The sequence below is a fragment of the Rhea pennata genome, chromosome 4 (genome assembly GCF_028389875.1).
Source record: "Rhea pennata isolate bPtePen1 chromosome 4, bPtePen1.pri, whole genome shotgun sequence".
Taxonomy (NCBI): Eukaryota; Metazoa; Chordata; class Aves; order Rheiformes; family Rheidae; genus Rhea; species Rhea pennata.
This window is the reverse complement of record NC_084666.1, coordinates 74,225,578-74,245,176: the sequence shown is the minus strand read 5'-3', so window position 1 is coordinate 74,245,176 and position 19,599 is coordinate 74,225,578. Positions and strand designations below refer to the sequence as shown.

General features: G+C 38.0%; 1 protein-coding gene across 6 annotated transcripts in view; it reads right to left on the bottom strand.

The window, feature by feature from the left end:
* The window catches only part of MAPK10 (mitogen-activated protein kinase 10), a 91,771-nt gene that overhangs the window by 52,225 nt on the left and 19,947 nt on the right, over positions 1-19,599 (bottom strand). For all 6 annotated transcript variants that reach the window (XM_062575081.1, XM_062575082.1, XM_062575083.1 and 3 more), the window contains 4 exons: positions 5,623-5,752; positions 3,265-3,323; positions 1,589-1,727; positions 205-370 (listed from right to left, as the gene is read on the bottom strand). In XM_062575081.1, the coding sequence (XP_062431065.1) occupies positions 205-370; positions 1,589-1,727; positions 3,265-3,323; positions 5,623-5,752 (494 nt within the window). The remainder of the gene's footprint in view (positions 1-204; positions 371-1,588; positions 1,728-3,264; positions 3,324-5,622; positions 5,753-19,599) is intronic.

The following is a 19,599-nucleotide window of genomic DNA, read 5'->3' as shown; positions in this document are numbered from 1 at the left end:
TAAATTCACCAACATCACACCCCAAATACAGGCTCTAGTTGCAGTATGCAACAGTGAGAAACTGCTCTAAATCACCTGCCTTTTAAATTCAAGATGTCATTTCCTGTTACATTTTCTTTTTCTCTTTCTGGTACCCCTTACAGTTGTAGAGGCAGACCTTACACTTCAGGTCACACTGCGCTTGCTATGAAATTGCAGCCCTACCGTTCTCCTTGTAGCCCATTCCCAAGATGACCTCTGGTGCTCTGTAGTAACGTGTCACCACGTATGGAGTCATCATGAAGCTAGTGCCTGCAGTCCTGGCCAGTCCAAAATCCAAAATCTTCAATGTGCAGTCAGATTTTACCACAATATTACTTGGTTTTAAATCCTGCAAAAGACAGTGAAAAGAGGTATGACTGTCCTTCATAAAATCAGGTAGTCTTAGTTATTTAGATCAGTATTTTAGGTCACCGTTCAAATAGTCTTTTACTCCTCTGACATTGAGAGTTACTGTCAGAAGTCACTTTTAAGTACACAGCACCCAATTTTACTACTGTTTCTCTAGTAATCCCTTCTGGAAGATATTCTATATTGGTATACTTTGGGGCTTTATCTGGATGGTGGAAGCCTACTGATACTAAATAAATTGCATCTCGTAACTCAAGGAACTAGGTTGAGTATAAGAGTATTATTTTGAGTAGTTCCTTGTTTACCCTGCAATTCTAATAGAGGCATTCCAGCTGCACATTTGGAGATATTTTAATGCTTCATTTATAGCAATAATTCAACTCACTCTTTCCTTGAAGACAAATCGCTCATCCTTCTCTCTACATAGGTCATCCTGAGATAGGAGACCTTTGTATACTGTAAAGAAACATCCAGCTTGTAACCCATTTTATCACCCCTTTTTCTCTTCTATTCATAAGGGAAGTGTAACATTTTCTGTAATCCAAATTAGTAAAAGTGCATCTTAGCAAAGCAGTTGGCTAATGAGCATTTAGGATTCCATCCTGCTCACAGTCATAGGAATCATTCAATCTGCTATCAACAATCACATGTATCACTAGCTCTGGCATGGGGATCACATCCTCAGCGGACACAACAGTCTCAGGCGGAAAAGTAAAATGACAGGATCTGTTGAATATATGCTTAGTAGTCTTTTAGTTCATTGTAGCATATATAAATGATAGCAAAAGCCAATTCCATATGCCCTCATTGCTCTCTGTGGACCTTTATCAAGCAATACTTTGACCACACAACAATTTGTTTGAATGTTATGCATGGTTCATGTAGCCCGCTGCAGCTTCAGGAGGAAAAACATCTATCTACACCTGTTTCAGAGATCACGATCATTCTGGTGATTCCCAGTGCTTGCTTGTTTCTTAAAAGTTCATTACCTTTTTGTCTGATTATTAAGCTGACAAATAATCTAATTCCTAACACAATCATGAAACTGCTCTGCTAAGGAGATGAGCTATGACTAGTACATTTGCAACCTTTTTACCGGGAGACAGGGTTTTGATCCACAGTACACATGAAATTCAACTGGTATCTAAAGTCTTCATGATGTGATCTGGCACCATAAGTTTCAAACAAAAGCCCTTACCCTGTGAATAATTCCTGCAGAGTGAAGATGCTTGATGCCACAGAGCATTTGGTACAGTAGATAAGACATTCGTTCATGGTCCAGCTCCATCTGGATGACCTGGCACAGATTGGCATCCATTAACTCCATTACCAGGTAACTGAATGAAAAAGCAAAGTCATGGAGTTATTGCCTGTGCTGCAGAGAGACCACAGCATTGTCTACAAGAAGTAATGTTGTCTTTTCTTGCTTCAAAACTTAGTTTATTTCTGGTGAATGAGGGTAACAGCTAGACACTGGCTTGGCCTAGAGCTCACTCGCAACTATATCATAATGTGGTTTGTCTCTCACTGCATCTTCTAGTGGCACAATCTTCTATTAGCAAATTCAGTGTATTGCTGGGCCTAACTCAGTACATTCCCTTCCCCACTACAGAGATCATACTCTACATGGGCAAACAGTCAGCATGACAGAGAAACACACTGACAAAACACAGAAGAGCCACAAGCACCAAATGACAAGAATGCTCAGCCTTTGATCATTATGTAGAATGGCTACCACAGTAAGTTTAGGAGCCACAGAGGAGTGGAGATGGCTGAGAGGCTAAAAAGGCACCTGCACGCAAAATGTCTCCAAAATCCTTCAAATATTTCTCGTTATAATTAATTGGTCTTGTGCTTTTGATAAATAAGCTTGATTGATAACCTTAGCAGGACTTTAATCCAATCCCCATTAGAGGTAAGACAACATGGTTAACACATCAGATCATTTCTTATTAGACATCCAATAAGTATCTAATAAGCAGAGCTGAATCTTAACTGTAACATTTTCATTCAAGCCTGCTCAAGCCTTGTGGAAAACTAGCTTTCTATTTCTATGTGAGCTGCATGTCTTATCTTCTAATACTACAGTTACTTTTTCTACTCTGCACAGGTCTGCAATGATAATATGATGCAGAAGATCCATATACCAAAACCAGAATGGCACTCATCTAAATCCAACCATTGCTATCTGTCTTTTATCAGCACTAATATTAGAGTACAGAAGCAAACGCAAAAGACTGAAAGATAAAAGGAGCACAGCTACGTTAAACATTGTCCATCCAAAAATTCTTTCAGGGTACATGTATACTACGTATGTAGTGCTTGTACAATAGGACAATATTCAGTGGAGATGCTAGTTATCCTCTACACCCAGCACTAGTCCTCCAGGCAGATCATTTTATGCAGTCAAAGGTTATTACAAGGTAAATACGAAAGAAGAAGAAATATCAGTCCCTTTTACAGAAAATTATTTCAAAGTGAATTCCTGCATTTCAAAACCTCAAATACCTTAGGGAGTTACATAACAATAATCATTTCCCAAGCAAACTAATAATGCAAAAGAACAGAACATAGGCCCTTTAACTACTCATACTCCTTCATCTACATTTGAAGGCAAATACAAATACTCTAACCCTCTCAAGAAGAGCCACCAGCAGGTTTTGCACAGTCTTAAAGCACATAGGTAATCCAGTATCTGGCACTTAATAGATGTCAAAAGTGCTTTGAATATGGGAATGCAGAATGCCTAGCTATTCACAGCATAACCTACACAGTTTCATTACACATCTTTTGTATTTCAGTGTATTATTCTGTTCATGGTACTACCCCATATGTCTCTAAAGCTTTAGTTTAATTACTGCCTGTGTTACTTACACATCCTGGAACTCCTCCAGAGATTTCTGCGGTGTGAAGACATTTAATAAACTGATAATCTGAAAAGTAGAGTAAGACAAAAGGAGGAAGAGAAATTATATATATATATAATATATATATATATATATATATAAAAGCAGTTGAATCCATTCTGACATGTTCATTAAACTCTGTTTTTCACTGCTCAACTTACACTAACAAGTCCTGCTTCATTAATCAGTATGAAGCTGGCAACATTCAAAATATAGTATGTCAAATCTCAAAGATTTCTTCAAGGTGTGCTGAAAATAATTTTCAAGAGAAGGATTAGTGATGATCAGTGACAAGCAAAATGGTAAGAGTGAGGTAAGAGTGAGTCAGTCCTCTGAATTTTGTAGTTATAGGTTCAAAAATTAACCTCAACTCAGTCCTTGTGCTACAGCTATGAATTTCTTAAATACTATGTGCAGAGAAATAATCAAAGACCATTTTATTAAAAACAAACAGAAGACTCCATCCTCCTTGACATTCCCTCAATCCATTTTAGGATATACATGCACATCCTCCCACAAATCTCACCATGAGAGAGGTACAGCTTTGTAGTAGGAGCATATAATATAACACTTTTTTTTTTTTTTTTTTTTTTTTTTTTTTAATGAGCTGGGCTACTGAATGACACTGGGAAGAATCTGGGAAGCAGTACAGGGGGAAAAAAGCACTTCAGGGATCTGAATTCCCTGAGCTTTCCTTTTGTGTTTATGACCAAACTGGAAGGTATCAGCATAACCACCACGAAGGCAGTGGGTGAATCTCTACCTCCCTGCCTCCACCTCTAGGTTTTTAACAGGAATGGTTCAACATTCTTTCTGTGTACTCCACATATTATAACCGATTTCTTGCCTCTGCACATGTCTTTCCCATACTTTCCTTCCTTGCCACTTTTCAGAACAGACAGATTAAAACTTTCACCCAACAAATGTTGCACTGTTATCAGCTCTTATGCAGCATTTTTAAAATTGTATTTTCAAAATGAATACTGCCTCTGCAGCCTTCTGCCCTTACCAGAAGCCAGAGCACAAAGTGAGAATGTATCATTTTCTTGCCTGCATAGATGACCACTTGCTCATCTCTGCATTTTCAAAGCCCCACGCAGTGGTCTGTCTCAGGGTAGTTTCCATTGAAGGCAATAGGAAAGAGGCAGGTACTGCCCTGAGCAACACAGTGAATATGTAAGGTGGGTCTGTGCCAAAAGAGCAAGGCAGGGGACACTGTAGGTGACAAGCCCTGCTTTTTGTCATTTTACGGCCTTTCCTTCTTCCTTACAGGTGAACTTGTGATTGAGAAACAGTGTCAGACCTCACCTTACACCACACATTTGAAGCTCACTTATGCTTTGCATGCAGAGTGATAGTTATTTCAGGATCTGAGGCAAGAGCAAATATGCAGCAAACAGTGCAAAATTCAGTCCGTATGAAAAGGAAGCGGCACAGAATTATGGTACCAGAGGCTGAAACACAGGAACTGGAGGAAAAAAAAATCCTCAGCAAGTCCCTTGACTAATGCAGTGGAACAGCCATGCATACACCCCACTACAACAAGCAAGTGTATGTACGGTCAGGCGAACAGTTACAACTAAAAGGTAGATAGGTACTATTAACATACAGCCCTAGTACAGATATTCATTACAGTGTAGCAATATACTCATTTGTTTCAGAGATTAAATGTTTATCTAGTAGGTAGTGGGTGCAGGAAGCAGGAAAGACTAAAAACCTGCTAAGGCTGTTCACTTCAACAAGAACTCTGGGATTAAAATGAGCAAGAACATGTGTTGTAGCTTCAGAGTTTCCAGCTACAGAATATTAACTGACATACAAATACACAAGAATGGGAAAAGTGGGTTTGGTTCCTTATTTCCTTCAGTAGTTTTAAGACAACCTTCACAGTGATAGTTCATCAAATACATCTGTATGGTACTAGGTTTCAGATGAAGTTCAGAACAAGTAGTGATGCTTATGCACAGGTATTCTGACTCAAGAGACACTGCTTTGAGTCACAAACCCCAGCAGCAGTAGGAAGGAACAAAAATTCCAGCAATTACTTGTGCAGTTCTGGAAAAGGAGTAAATGAAAACCTGCTCCGCTCTCTTCCCTCCCTCCCCCCCAACCCTACATAGCTACATCCACATTTGGCATCACCTGTAGAGAGGTACATGCAAGAGCCTTTTTCTCCTGTGTGGGCACATCATATCAGAAAGAATGTAGCCTTTGAAAAGAGTTTACTTCTCATTGCTCCTTTTTTGAAGAGGCATCCAACTTAGAAGTTTTCCTCCTAACAAATCAAAATAAATACCACTTCTGTGGTCCCCTACAGAAAACTTACGTTTTTATGATTCACACACTTCATGAGGACCAGCTCCCTGTAAGCTCGCTTGGCATGAGTTTGGTTCTGAAATGGTCTGCTGAGCTTCTTAATGGCCACGTTTCTGTCAAGAATGGCATCATATGCAGCACTGCGGTAAGTACAAACATAAGGGTTATACATTTTAGAGGATATTCTTCAATTCTAAATGCAAATTCCTGAGTCTGAAGTTTACTATTCCTTTTTTTTTTTTCTCTCTACGAGAAAAAATACAGGGACAAGAAGGAGAGAGTGTCTAGTAGAAGAAAAGACGACGCCAACAGGAAACACATACCAGCTGAAGAGAGCATGCACCACTACTTCTGACCTCCAGTTTCATAGGAAACTAACATTTATTTTCAAGGAGTGATAAGAAAAAGAATAAATAGCTTTCAATAAAAATACAATAAAAACTGGATGCTATTATAGAATAGAAAAAAGTTGCTTCATAAAGCAATTCCTTCTCTGTGTACTGAGTAGAGTGGAGAGGCTTTTGCTTTTTCTGTCCAGATTAGTGAACAATTCCCCAACTTGCACCTAGAAAATTTTCTGTCTTTTCCTTAAGATAATTCTAGAATGAAGTTATTCAACACGCTTCTAGACTGCATCATCATCAGATGCAGATCAGAACCATTTTACAATATTTATTGCTTCCCTTCTATAAAAAAAATGATTGAATATGCTTTAGATGCATTTTTTTTAATTTCTTTTTAGTTCTGATAAATGCTACCTCCGGAAGACTTTGAACCACTTTTATTTTGGTGGTTCAAACGTGAATAGGCAAATTACAACTTCTACATTTTACAAACGACAGTACTTCTCAAAAGTGTTCCAAAAATAACAGTCTTTCAACCCTCTTTCTGATTCTCCCAAGTACCAAGAAAGGCCTGGCATGAAGTTTTTTTTTACTCCAGGATGAACAACATTGTATATCCCAAGAGATGAATCAACTAAACCCATCTGGCTTCTGTCAACACCTTGTCATCAGAACCATGGACTGTTAACTTGAGCACCGATCTCCTGAAATTCAACCACTGTGACAGAACACACTGCAGACACATGAGGAGAACAGGGATGAGTGTTATTTCCTTTAATGTTAGAAATCTAATGCTATTCACACTGTCCTGTCAATATTCTCTTTCTAAACTCAACACTGTCTCTTTTACTAAACTCTTCAGAAAGTAACAAAATGGCAAAAACTGTATTTCTTTTCATCTTTTTTGTTTAAAAGAGGAATTGATTTGAAAGTTTGGTTCATGTTTTTTCAGAGAAAAATGCTATTTCATGCCATTTCAGAGAAAGTTACTATATATTGCAAAGCATGCAACATTGCAGAGTGGCAAAGCTCCTAAAATACGCTATATTTTAAGTGATAAAAGTATCACTGATTTTCTTTTCTCTTCAACTCACAGAGAGAGGCAGAAAGTTTCAAAAATGTCCTAGTAGCTAGCCCCAACACCATCTCTGCTTTGCTGCCCATCTGCTGTTCTAACAATAATGATTACCTTTCAGTGCCAGTGTAAGTCTTCAAATTTCTGTATTTTTTTCTATTAGGAATGTTGTAATGAATGCTTTTTCAACTTTTGAAATATGGTGGAGTTGGAGGTGGAGGGAAGGAGATGCAGGGAGTTCCCCTGAGAAAATGCTCAGAGAAAAAAAAAATCATTCGGATAACTGCTGTATCAGATTTTCTGAAATTGTCAGGAAGTTCCCTTTCAATATTTTCATACAATACTATTTCAGATCAAAATGCTAGTTTATAATAAAAATGTAAAAATAAATACAGAACAAAAAGGTCCTCAGATTATCAACACCGTCAGTATCAATAACATCATCAACATGGACAATAATGTTGTCCACATTATCAATGTTTTATCTCCCTGTTTTTCCTACATATTTTCATTTTTCAGAACTTCACAGCTAGTCTGTAGACAGAATTTATTTATTTTCATATTTTGAAAATTGTTGTGGGGAAAGCAAACTGTTTTCAGCATCCAGTACCCTTGTCATCTGATAGTTTAAACTAACTGGGGAATCCAAATTGTAAAACTGTAATTTTGCCTTACTTCTCATGACACTCAACAAAGTGAAGTGCCAAGGTCCTGCACCTGGGGAGGAACAACCCAATGCTCTGTTAAATGCAGGGGAACTACCTGCTGGGAAGCTGCTTGGCAGAAAAGGACCTGGGGTCCTGCTGGACAGTAAGCTGGACACGAGTCAGCAATGTGCACTTGCAGCAAAGGCAGCCAACGGCACCCTGGGCTGGATTAGGAAGAGTGTTGCCAGCAGGTCGAGGGAGGTGATCCTGCCCCTCTGCTCAGCGCTGGTGAGGCCTCATCTCGAGTGCTGGGTCCCGTTCCGGGCTCCCCGGTACAAGGGAGTACATGGAGCTACCAGAGTGAGTCCAGTGAAGGGCCACAAAGATGGTGAAGGGACTGGAGCATCTCTCACACGAGGAGAAGCTGAAAGAGCTGGGACCTTTCAGCCTGGAGGAGAGAAGGCTGGATCTTATTGGAGTGTAAAATATGTGACGGCAGGAGTAAGGAAGATGGAGACAAACAACTTGTCGATGGCGTCCGCTGTCAGGACAAGAAGAAAAGGTCAAAATTTGAAATACTGAGAATTCCTTTTAAGCATAAGAGAGCAGTTTTCTCCTGTAAGGTTGGTCAACCACTGGAACAGGTTGTCCAGAGAGGCTGTGGTGGCTCTATCCTTGGAGATCTTCAAAAGCCATCCAGACATGGTCCTGGGCAACCTGCTCTGGGTGCCCCTGCTTTGAGCAAGGGAATTGGACTAGATGGTCTCTAAAGGTCATTTCCAACCTCAGTGATCATGTGACAACTGCAACAACTCTTTCTTCTCTACCCATAAATGAAGTCTAGAACTTTTACGATCCACTTAAAACATAATGTTTTAGGTGCACACACATAAAGTTTGTTCTCACTAATTAAAGCATACATGAAACAACTTGGGTGATAAGGCTATAAAAACCCCAGTCTGACTTTACCTCACTTTGGTCAGAGGATTTCACTCAACTAAACCTATACTGAATGCAACAACATTTATGTTACAAAGAACAGAACCTGTGATTTCCAACCTAATACTGCCTAACAGAAAGCAAACTTTCTGTAGCAATTGACAGAATTGTATCATTCATTCTCTTTTAGGTCAGTCAGGACAAGGCATAGTGAAGGCAGACACCAAAATATAGCACCATATAGCTAGTACCAAAAAATGCAAAGCCAGAGGAGTTTAGAAACATTGTCTCTCCACAGTTAATAGTTTTATTGCTATCATTCACATACACATACTACAAGTTTACTTCAGCAGATAAATTTCTGAGATAACAGTCTACTATACTGGATCATCCACAGCTTCCTTTTAGAAAGCAAAGCCAACATCAGGCTCATCTGAGCTATATCAAAGTACTCAGAATGATTTAAATCATATTTCCTATTCTTATATTTTAATTTGATTAGTTATATCATAAAACCATTGACTAGGAGATAGAAAATAATAATACTGAAAAATTTGGTAAGGTAACCATTTTCTCCATATTCTGTTTTCTGCTTCTCCATTTCTCTGATTTTTCTCTGTCAAAGTAACAGTTACGAAAGCATCAATCTAAAATCAAGCATCAGTCTAAAATCACAAAACCAAAACCTTTGGCTTTTATGATCCATTCCTACTCCTTTATGTAATATCCTGGTTCAGCTATGGAGAAAAAAAACACGGCTAAAATGGTCCTTGGTACAGGGATATTTACTATGAAATACAAGCGTCTCGTCTGCAGCTATAACATTGCCCCCATCAAATGGAAGGTGTCCAACTTCTTGAAGAAGTCAATATGTGAATTCATTGCACTGAATGAATTAATAGTTCTGATGCTTTCTCTATTCACCAGAGAGAAGCTTTTGTTTACAGACAGCTAGCTATGCATTTTAGTACAATAAAATTACAAATACCACATCTAAGTCCTCTCTCTGGTGCTTGCTACACAAAATCCTTACCTTGGAACACCAAGGTTAGTATTGATGATATATCAGCCTTCTTAAGACATACTTCAATCACTGGCAGAAGAGAGGATGTATAAACAGGCGACTCAAGAGAGCAGGAATAAGAGAGAGAGAGTAATGAGTGTCTGAGAACCACTATGAAAAGCCTGAACATGAAAGTCAATTTCAAGATCTCCAACAAGAAATCGGACTTGCATCTAAAAGCCTGAGCTCCTTCCTCCAGAAACTGTATTATAAAAATACTTGTTGAATTATGAATTTATTTTCAAAGTTGCTATACATTTTTATAACAAAAACTATAATTCACATCCTCAGTCTTAGAATAAAATTACAGTTTTACTGCAGCAAGAGCTGGAAAAAAAAATCCTTCAAGTTTACTATCAAATCCCTGGCAGCTGTACTGACAGAAAATACATTAAATAAGCTGCTCCCCTATAAATTCTGCTTACAACTACTTTGTTAAGGTAAATGTGTTACTGTTAAGATTGCCATTTTTAACTATAAACAACTCGAAACAAACTAATTTAGTGTACAGAGATCTTTTTTAGCCTGATGTGAATATATACATTCATGACTACCGAGACATATATGTAATTAAGGCTATTTAACAAGACTCTTTGCAAACTTCAGCCAAAAAGGCAGTTTAGTCAAACTCATTTTTATCAGACAGATTTACATGAACCCAGATCATCATTTACCACTAATGTTGTATGTGAGTTCAGACTGAAATAATCAATTAGCAATGTTCTGTGACCACATACTTGAAAAATCAGACTATAATTGATTGTATGTGTTTTCAAAGGCAAAGAGAAGCATTCTGGTTTAATGTCCAAGATGTTATTTGAATAGACTGTTACCAAATAGATACTGACGCTTATTCATCTTCTACACGAATAACTTTTAATCAACAATGAAACTTAACATTTATCATTTTCAGTATAGTCTATCCCAGAACAGACTACAGAAACTATAGGAAACATATTTATTAAAAGTGACTCTTAAGGATCGGTTCACAGGATAACAAAATGGCAATTTTTGATAGCTGTTAGATTCCAGATTCTTTGGATTGGACATATGTATACTTTTCAAGATGATTATATTTTCTTAAGCCACTACATCATTAATTTCACAGAATAAATATATCAACCTCCATCTACTTATGGGACTTAAGCATTTATGGGAGCTTCCACATCACAGCAGAAACTATAGATTGAGCTTAAAATGTACATTGCAGCAGTGGATGAGGCAGAAAACTCTAAGAACACTGAAGTGCTGCAGAGGAGTCAACCACAAGCACTGCACGAGGTGGCCACAGCGAATGTGTGTACCAGGCTGCAAGCAGGCACCACACCAGGGAGGTGCTCCAGCTGCTGTACATCTGAGCCCCTTTGGATTCGAGGTAGCTAATGAAACTTTCATTCTGTCTAAGACTGACAAAGACTAACAAATTCAAAGGTTGAACTAACTCACAGCATTTTAAATAGGGGCAGGTCTCCTCTCCAGGCTTACAGGGAATGTTGCAGCAGAGGAGAGATAACCCCAACTGCCAAATATTCAACCTGTGAACTCTTATCCCATGTTAGGAATGAAGCAAGGTGAGAGAGCACAGAACTGCTTGAATCGTTTGGGATTACGGGCCTAGTCTTTGAATGGGACGTGAAGCATTGCTGTGCAGATCTTATTGTGAACCCAGCAGCACTTACACTTCAAAACTGAACTATTAAAAATGCAGGATTTTAAGACTAATGTTCAAAGTACGTGTGGATCAGTCTTACATTTCAGTATTTAATTAGGAAAGGCATGCTTTAAAATAAACCTGTTACAGAACTAATAATTCTCTAACACACTTCAAAGGACCCACAGTTCAGTGAGCATGAGCTTTTTACATACAATAAACCTATGGTAAAATCAAGTTAAATTTAGAAAAAACATGTCTTGCTTGTCCGCTTGCACAATACTCTGCATCTTATGTATTAAACTAGAAAATGCTTGCACTCAAACTTTGCTTGTAAGGCTTAAGTTTTTGATACTGAAATAAAAGTTCTCTGAAAATGGGAAAGTTTATTCTCTAATTCATATTACAGAGTTTACATTTAGATATTAAATATTTTTAGAAAAGTTTTTTTAGAAAAAAATTTTTAGAACAGGGCATCCTTAGAAAATCTGTATCTCATGTCTCATTTTATTGTTGTATCACAGAAATTATTACTGTATCACTTTTATAAAAGTTTCCTCATTTCACTTAACAACAAACTTACTCTATCTCCTGCCTTCCAAAATACAGCCCTCCAAAGACCCCATTTAAACTAGAGTATGTTGCTCTGAATAGCTGAGCTATATTTTGCAGACCATGTATTAATAACATACATTAAAGAAGAAGAAGTGATTTAAAGATTTAAGGTTTAGGTCTGGAAATGTAGGGAAATGCTCAAAAGACCCCCAACTCTGCTCATGACTAATCATAATTCTGCTCATTGAAATGGGAATATGCAACTCAAACAGATAAATATGGCCAAGGAGCTAGGAGAAATTAGTCTTTGTCTAGATAACTACAAGCTCACAAAACTTGTTCAGAGATCCAAATGCATTCGTGCTTATTCTTGAAAGAGCAAACACAAAGAAGTCCAAGCCAACAGATAATCCAATCCCTTTACAGTCACCCATAAAAAGCTATATTAATACCATCTTTATATCTGTGACATCTGCAGTGCAACTCTGAATCCATATTACTCATTCTGTTTATAGCACAATGTTCCACTTGCTCAACCCCATTGCTTGAAATGCCAAAGTCACACAGCCCTACCCACTACAAATAAACTGGAAGGCACAATGAATTTTGTATTTCTAATGGCAACTAGATTTAAAAACTTCACTGTGAAATGTATTTTATAGTTCAGTCATGTTGAGACACCTCCTATCCTTCAAACTTTCAGCTGGATGGGCTGAAGGAGGATGGCTGAGCAATCACACATAAGATAACGTAAGAGAAGATGGATAGAAGAAAAAGGTTAGAATACTTATTTTCAGAAAACATATTTATAATAAGAAGAAAAAGCCTAGAATACTTGTTTTTAGAAAACATATTTATAATAGCATCTGTCACAGGCAGCTCCAGATGTGTTATATTATAATTTCCCCAATTATACCATTAGGTAATATTACAAAATAATAACATAATTCACTGTGCTGCTCAAGAAAGCCTATTAAGAAAAAAGAGGGTCAGGAATAAAATGCACTCAGTATCACTTGCTGATGAATCTTCTCTTACTGTGCTGAACCCACAAGGCTGGTGACTCACAGGACTGCTGTTTTACTGTTTTTTTAAAACAATTATACACATGAAAATCTGGACTTTGTAATGGTAACATAGTGTTCTTCCATTAAAATCTCTAGTAGCTCTTAAAGGTGACTATTCTCTCTAACCTAGTCACCATCAGAAGCCATAAGCATGTTTTTACAGAAGTTCCACACCTTGCACAGACCCAAATCTCTGGGTGGAGCAGAAATAACTCAGATGCACAGCCTCACGTCTTTTTGGCTAATTTTATACTACCATATCCCTGCGACTCTCTCATCTAGAGCTTGAACCTCGATTTATTCTCTTTTTTGTCATATCAGCAGGTGATGGCCTGAAAAGAATTTATTTTGGAATCCACAAACCAGTTTTGTATACTGACACAACAGCTACACTCTTTTTCTCTAGCCCCCATACTCGCCCCCATAGACTGTGGGGGGTAAGGTAGGAGAGGCAATGTGGAAACAGGTACACTATTCACTCACTGCCTAAGAAGCCTCCCACAATAAGCGCCATTTCAGTCTGCCTGGTGATAAAAATATTAATGAGCGTTTTGAGTTTTAAGTATGTTTATGTACTCTTCATCTGTGTATACTGTGCTAAATGGTCTATAGTTACCCTCTAAAAGTGACTCAGTTTTAGAATTGTAAAAACTGTACTTTTTGTTTTTTCTTATCGCTAATTTTTATCTTATCACTAATCCAGTAGCTATTCTGCTAGCTGTCAAAATCTTCTGTAACTACCAACTTAGCAAACTGTATCTGGTCAGTGAAACAACCAGGTTTTGGCGGTTCTGCTTTAGAAGTACTCCAGGCCAAATTACTTTCCCTTACGTTTACGTGACACACTCCTGATGTCAACCTCACAGTTTCCAAACTGTGCTACACTACTCACTTTTTACAAGCTCAAGGATTTCCTGAATCCAGAGCAAAACAAAGATTTTTAAAATGATCCTAATTTGAGTTCCCTATCAATATTCAATGGCAGAAAATACAAGGTCAGAGGAGGCTACCGCATGATCTGTAATTAAACATTTTGAGTAGGCACTTGCCTGAGATTTGGAGAACGAGAGACTGAATCTGCCAAAGACATTCCTCAGTAGGTGTTCAGAACTCTCAACAGGGCACGTAAACTTTGGATAGCTTTCAGGATCTCTTGGGTTTCAAAGCAGCCAAGTCAGAAAAAGTCCAGCTTCTTTATTCAACAGCAATTTACAAGAACATGGAAATATGGACACTGAGGCAGATCCTGTGCATTTGGCATAAGTTGAGTACCTGTATTTTCAAACTGGCAGCACATCGTAACTCTGGTATTTTTGAATCTACAACTGAAATAGAAAATAGCTACTATCTTCCATATCCTCCTCACAGTCCTAATTTAAAAGACCTGCTGGCTTGTCTGACAAACAGAACAAAAGCTGTCAGTTTGGAGAAAAACAGAAACATCACCTAGTAACCTTTCTTTCTTTCTTACTGCATTTATTACCAATTAAAAAAATAAAATTCAATCAAGCACAAAGAAGGTATCATCAACAAATAATCATCTGTGGCGGTGAATGTTCATGAAGAAAAAAAAAAATCAGTGTAAAAGCTTACCCCTAAGAAACTACTCAAATTTTAGTTTCCTAGAGTTAACCCTGTTATTTCTGCAAGACTGTCCTAGGCATAGACAGAAGCAGATGATTCAAGGTCCTGAAACAGTAGTTAATGATCTTCTGGAAGGGAATGAAGTCAGTGCTCCTATGTATCACCTTCAACCTCCCAGCCAAAGGGCTGATCCACTGCTTGCCTCTATGCTGATGCTAATCCAGACAAAGTGAGTCGGTCTAACTCTTTCAGCATTATTAGGCCCGACTGAGGTAATTCTGTATCTACACTCGCTCATCACAGGGACATCTCTGACACAGGAAAGATACTAGGAGCTGAAACTGGTGCTTTGCAAGGACATAAACTGCTTTACCTGTTGCATACAAAGCTGAAATGCCCTTCAACAGGAACACAGTAATAAATTACTTTGGTTTAGGAATGCCTTTTTAGACCAGAACACACCAGAAGTGTCACGACATAGTGTTTTCAGCTTGTGAATAGGTATCAACCCTATTGTGACTGGATGGAGAAATATGACTCCATGAATCCAGGAAGATAAAGCCAAAACTCCCCAAGAAAAAAACAGAAAAAAACTTGGTATCCTCTTTGCCTTCTGTTTTCACTCCTGCCTTTGAGTCTTCTTGCTTTCTGCTCCCCTCTCCAGCTGACTCTCTCTCTTTCACTAAGTCTTGCCTATCCTGGTGAGTTTTCCTTCTCACCAAGATCTTACTTACATTGTTCACAAACTTCACCCAGGTTTCATCTACAACCTTTAATTTTATATATTGTTGAGGCTTTGCAACTTCTGTTACATCCTTCTTTCACTGTCATTGCTTTTTGCGCTTGCATAGGGACACAAGATCTTGTGACAAGGGACAACCTTTAGTTTTCAGTAAAGCAAAAAATGTGAGAACATGCAATTCACATTAATATTGGTGAACAAATATCAGTAATACATGCTGACAAAGAAATCTGAATGAACTGAACTGGACTTCCTTCTAGACTGGCATTAATTTTTGTTTCAATTGTTTCTGTTTTTTGCTACCTGTCCTTTTACTTGGCTGCTCTGCCCTGTATCCCTACCTGATTCCATACAGTCCCAGCTATTTTTATACTTAAGGAGAAACCCATTGCTCCCAGCATGGATTGGCAGTACAGTTCTAGTAAAAGAGAACCGAATTGTTTAGTCTAAGTGCTGTAATGTCAAACACACAGTAATCCGGAGGACAGCTGCAAGGGGTCCTCTGTGCTGTAGCTTATCCTCCACATCAAAATGTATTGTTCATTTATTAGCTTACATCATTTCTACTTCAGAAAAGGTATTTTATGATTATTCTGCTTGAAGATTGTTTGCCTCTTCCAAATTTTAGACAGCAAAGAAAACCCACAGACTCCACAAACTGCCTTTCCATGCACACACGCTAGCTGTTATTGAGGTGAGGGAAAATGGCACAAAGAAAACGGATTTCCACAAAACAGTTCCACAGCAATGTCATACTTTTTACAGCAATCACCCTGTGCCTAGCAATATAGAGTATTATTATACTAAGCTATTTGTGTGGAAACTTAACTATCCTAACTATCCTTCTAACCCTTCAGATCTTCAGGAACAAGCAGAGACGCACTGTGTGGCACAAATAAGGGAAGGCTATGCCCAGGAAAATACCTAGTCATCTAAAGTCAACAGTGAGAAGAGGGGGGAAGAGTGTGCAGGACGCTTGCCGAAGCATGCCTGAAGAAAATCTCTCTCTGGTACCTCCCCTGGGGAGAGAATATTCTTTATTTCAGTGGTAACAGGATTTCAAGTTAATAGAGCTAAGGTCTGAACTCCCTTAAGGAATGACTGCAAATTCCAACTCTGATTTCTTGCTTGCACTGACATTTGTCTACGGCTGACTTCCAAGCAAAGACAATTTGAGACAACAGGAGAAGCAAAGAGAGTTTCATAAATCTGTCTGACATATCAAGGTGTGAGAATGAGATAAAGTCAATGTGAGAAATGGGAGATCAGACAGTAACCAAAAGGGAGTCCTTAACAGGGGAGTAGCAAAGAGGTGCTGCTCACCTGGGAGGGAGTTAAAAAATGTTATTGCCCATTAGCCAGAAATGTAAATTAAAATGAGTTTGCATCAGCCACCACAAAAGTTGTTCTATACAACAAGTTAAAGCTAAGCAAACACCAGTTATTGCTCTGCAGCTATAGAATTTGCAAATAGATTACATGCTCCAACTTTTGAAATGGCTCTAATAGAATCACACATGCTTATCCTATCATGCTCATCAACACACCTGCTCTATAGCTGAGAGCTATACTGATCCAACTGAAAATATTGAGTGCAAGTTCTCAACTGAGTGTGAAAGTACCACTATATCCTGTGGTTTAAGCCCAAATTAAGTGAGTGTTGCTATAAGGATTCGCAAAAAAAAAAAAAAGCTGTGCAGTTTTAAAACAGCTTATTTTGTTTTTAACAAACCCTCTGATGTGAAAACATGAATAGATTTTGCCTGCACAACTATTGTAGTCATGAAAAGGCTAGAGACTATAAAGGCTATATTATCACATTATAAAGGCTAGAGGAAAACGGACAGAGTTAGAGATATAGGCAGTCTGAGTACTTTAGAGATTGTATCTCCGATCTCTTTGCTAGCAGACAGCACCACGGGATGTTTTACTGTGTACCATTTGTGATTACCAGAATTCAAATTATGTCTTATATTTTTGTGTATCTGCAAGGCGAAATGAAACATGAGAAGATAAACATGAAATATGTGTGGACTTCTTTCCTACCAGGAGTGTACGCAGTTAGACAGAAAAAGGCCACAACAAAAAAAAAAAAAGAGAAATTTTTTTTGTCAAGTAATCACATGTCAGCCTATATTTTTTTTTTATCACTTCAAGCTTTTGAAGAAAAAAATCCTAATATCAACAATAATTTTTGCTCAAACATTGCATATCAGGTACCTATGCCATTTAGAAACAAATCTATCCTGTCTCAGGTCCATTCATGCACTACCGCTGGGTATATTTTTTATGTTTTCTGCTTCTTTCCCTCTTATACTGAAGGTATTAGCACACAGAGAAGTTTTAAGGATCAAAGCAAACATGGAGGAGGAGTTCTTTATTCTTAAAGACAATTAACTGTTAGACCATTTTTCAATTGTCTTATTATGTACAGTTTGATGGCTGTTCTCTTTAATCCTCGTGGTAGTTTCTTCTACACCAAGCCGAGTTACTTGCTGGGTCATTAGTGAGAGCATTACAAGACACTCTTCACTCTCACCCCATATCCAAGCAAACCGTCTCTGAAGACATACTGCTAGAAGAATTGTAACAACATTACAAATCTGTCCAATTTATATAAGCACCTTCACTCCAGATATATGCCATTAGGGCTAGAGCCCAGATTCACAGAGATACTACATCTTTGCTGTTCCTACTGGGAGCCTCTCAGTATCTTAAAATTCCCCTGCTAGTCTTCCAAATTCCAGATACAATTTGGAGATTTGATATCTTTCTGAAGAATCAAGCTGTAAATTTATCAGAAAGAAAAAAACAGAATGTAGATTTCAGCTGTAAATCAGAGGGTGCTCAATAGCTAACCAAATGTGTGTAAATAAATGTTACCATTTCAGAGCAATGATTTGCTAGAAAATCCTGAGAACTCTAAAGCCTGAACACAAATTGCAGAAAAATACTGCAATATACAGATGAATAAGCAAAGCTTGATGTTTGCTGTGAGTTTACTTATGGTTGATGTTTGCTGTGAGTTTACTTATGGTATTTCAGCATTGAAGAACTCCTCAAAGTGAAAAAAACTTTCTAGCTATAGCTTAAAGCATGCATTTTGGGGGAAAAAAATCTCACCAGCTGTTGCCATTGTATGAGATGGTATTAGTATCAGGAAACACCAGAGAATTTGTTTAAATTGATCTGCTCGTTTCTCCAACAGTAAGAGTAATAGCTCAAAGTCAAACCTCACACCTATTTTCTATGTTCCTCTCATACAAAACACTTTGTAAAGCTCTCTGAAGGGTCTCTTCAAAAACCTCCTGAGGAGTGGAATGTCAAAGCATGTCAGTAAAAGCATATAACAGCATGAGAAAGGGAACACAAGCTGAACTAATGGATACAAATTGGAGAATCTTTAACAGAACAAGCTAAATCCACAGCATCATCCAACAGAATTTTAAGCACACAAAGCCTGCATGATTTGAATAGGTAACTGAAATGCAATTAACTGAACTCAGGGATGTATGCTCTGTGTTGTTTCGTATGAAAGACTGTGGCTGACAAAACAACCACCACCACCCTTTTCAGCCAGGAAAATTGTACTGCAAGTATGTCTGGGGACATCGTTTATTTGATTTTTCTTCTGAATTAAATGCATTCTTTCTTCTCTTGTTAGTTAGAGATCTATCCCTTGGCCAGGACACCTCTGAACTTCAGTGGAACTATGCTGCTTTATACAAGCGGAAATGTAGACATCTACCCATGAATATGGTATTTCAGTGCAGCAGCACATAAAGAAATCAAAATAATATTATTGAAATAGCAGCGTAACAATGGAGAAATACATTCACATCTGAACACTTTTAATATACCAGTTTTTAACTAAGCAAGAGAAATAAGGTTGTGCCTAAACTGTAAGACTAAGACATGTTCACCCTTCTCTGTAGCTTTTTCATTGGACCATAGCAAAACCATAGCCTAGTCTTATTTTATCAGAAGGAGGTCAGTGTAAGGTAAAAAGTAACAAACATGCTTTTCTTTGGTCTGTACCATTATTCCCATTGCAGTATCACTTTGGAGCCTTACTCTCAGGCCAGGAGTCAATTGTGCTATACAAAAAGAGAAGTGAAGTATACCCTCATAAAAAAGAGCTTAAGTGTTTTTGCAGGGAAAAAAAATCACATTTTCTTCACCATTTCCTGGCACATCCCACACAGAAGGTTATCATATTAAACTCAATTTAACAATTCTGTTGATTGTATATGTTTGTATCTTCACAGACCTACACCGGAAATCTATGGGTTGCAAGAAGATTCCTTATAATAAATGTCC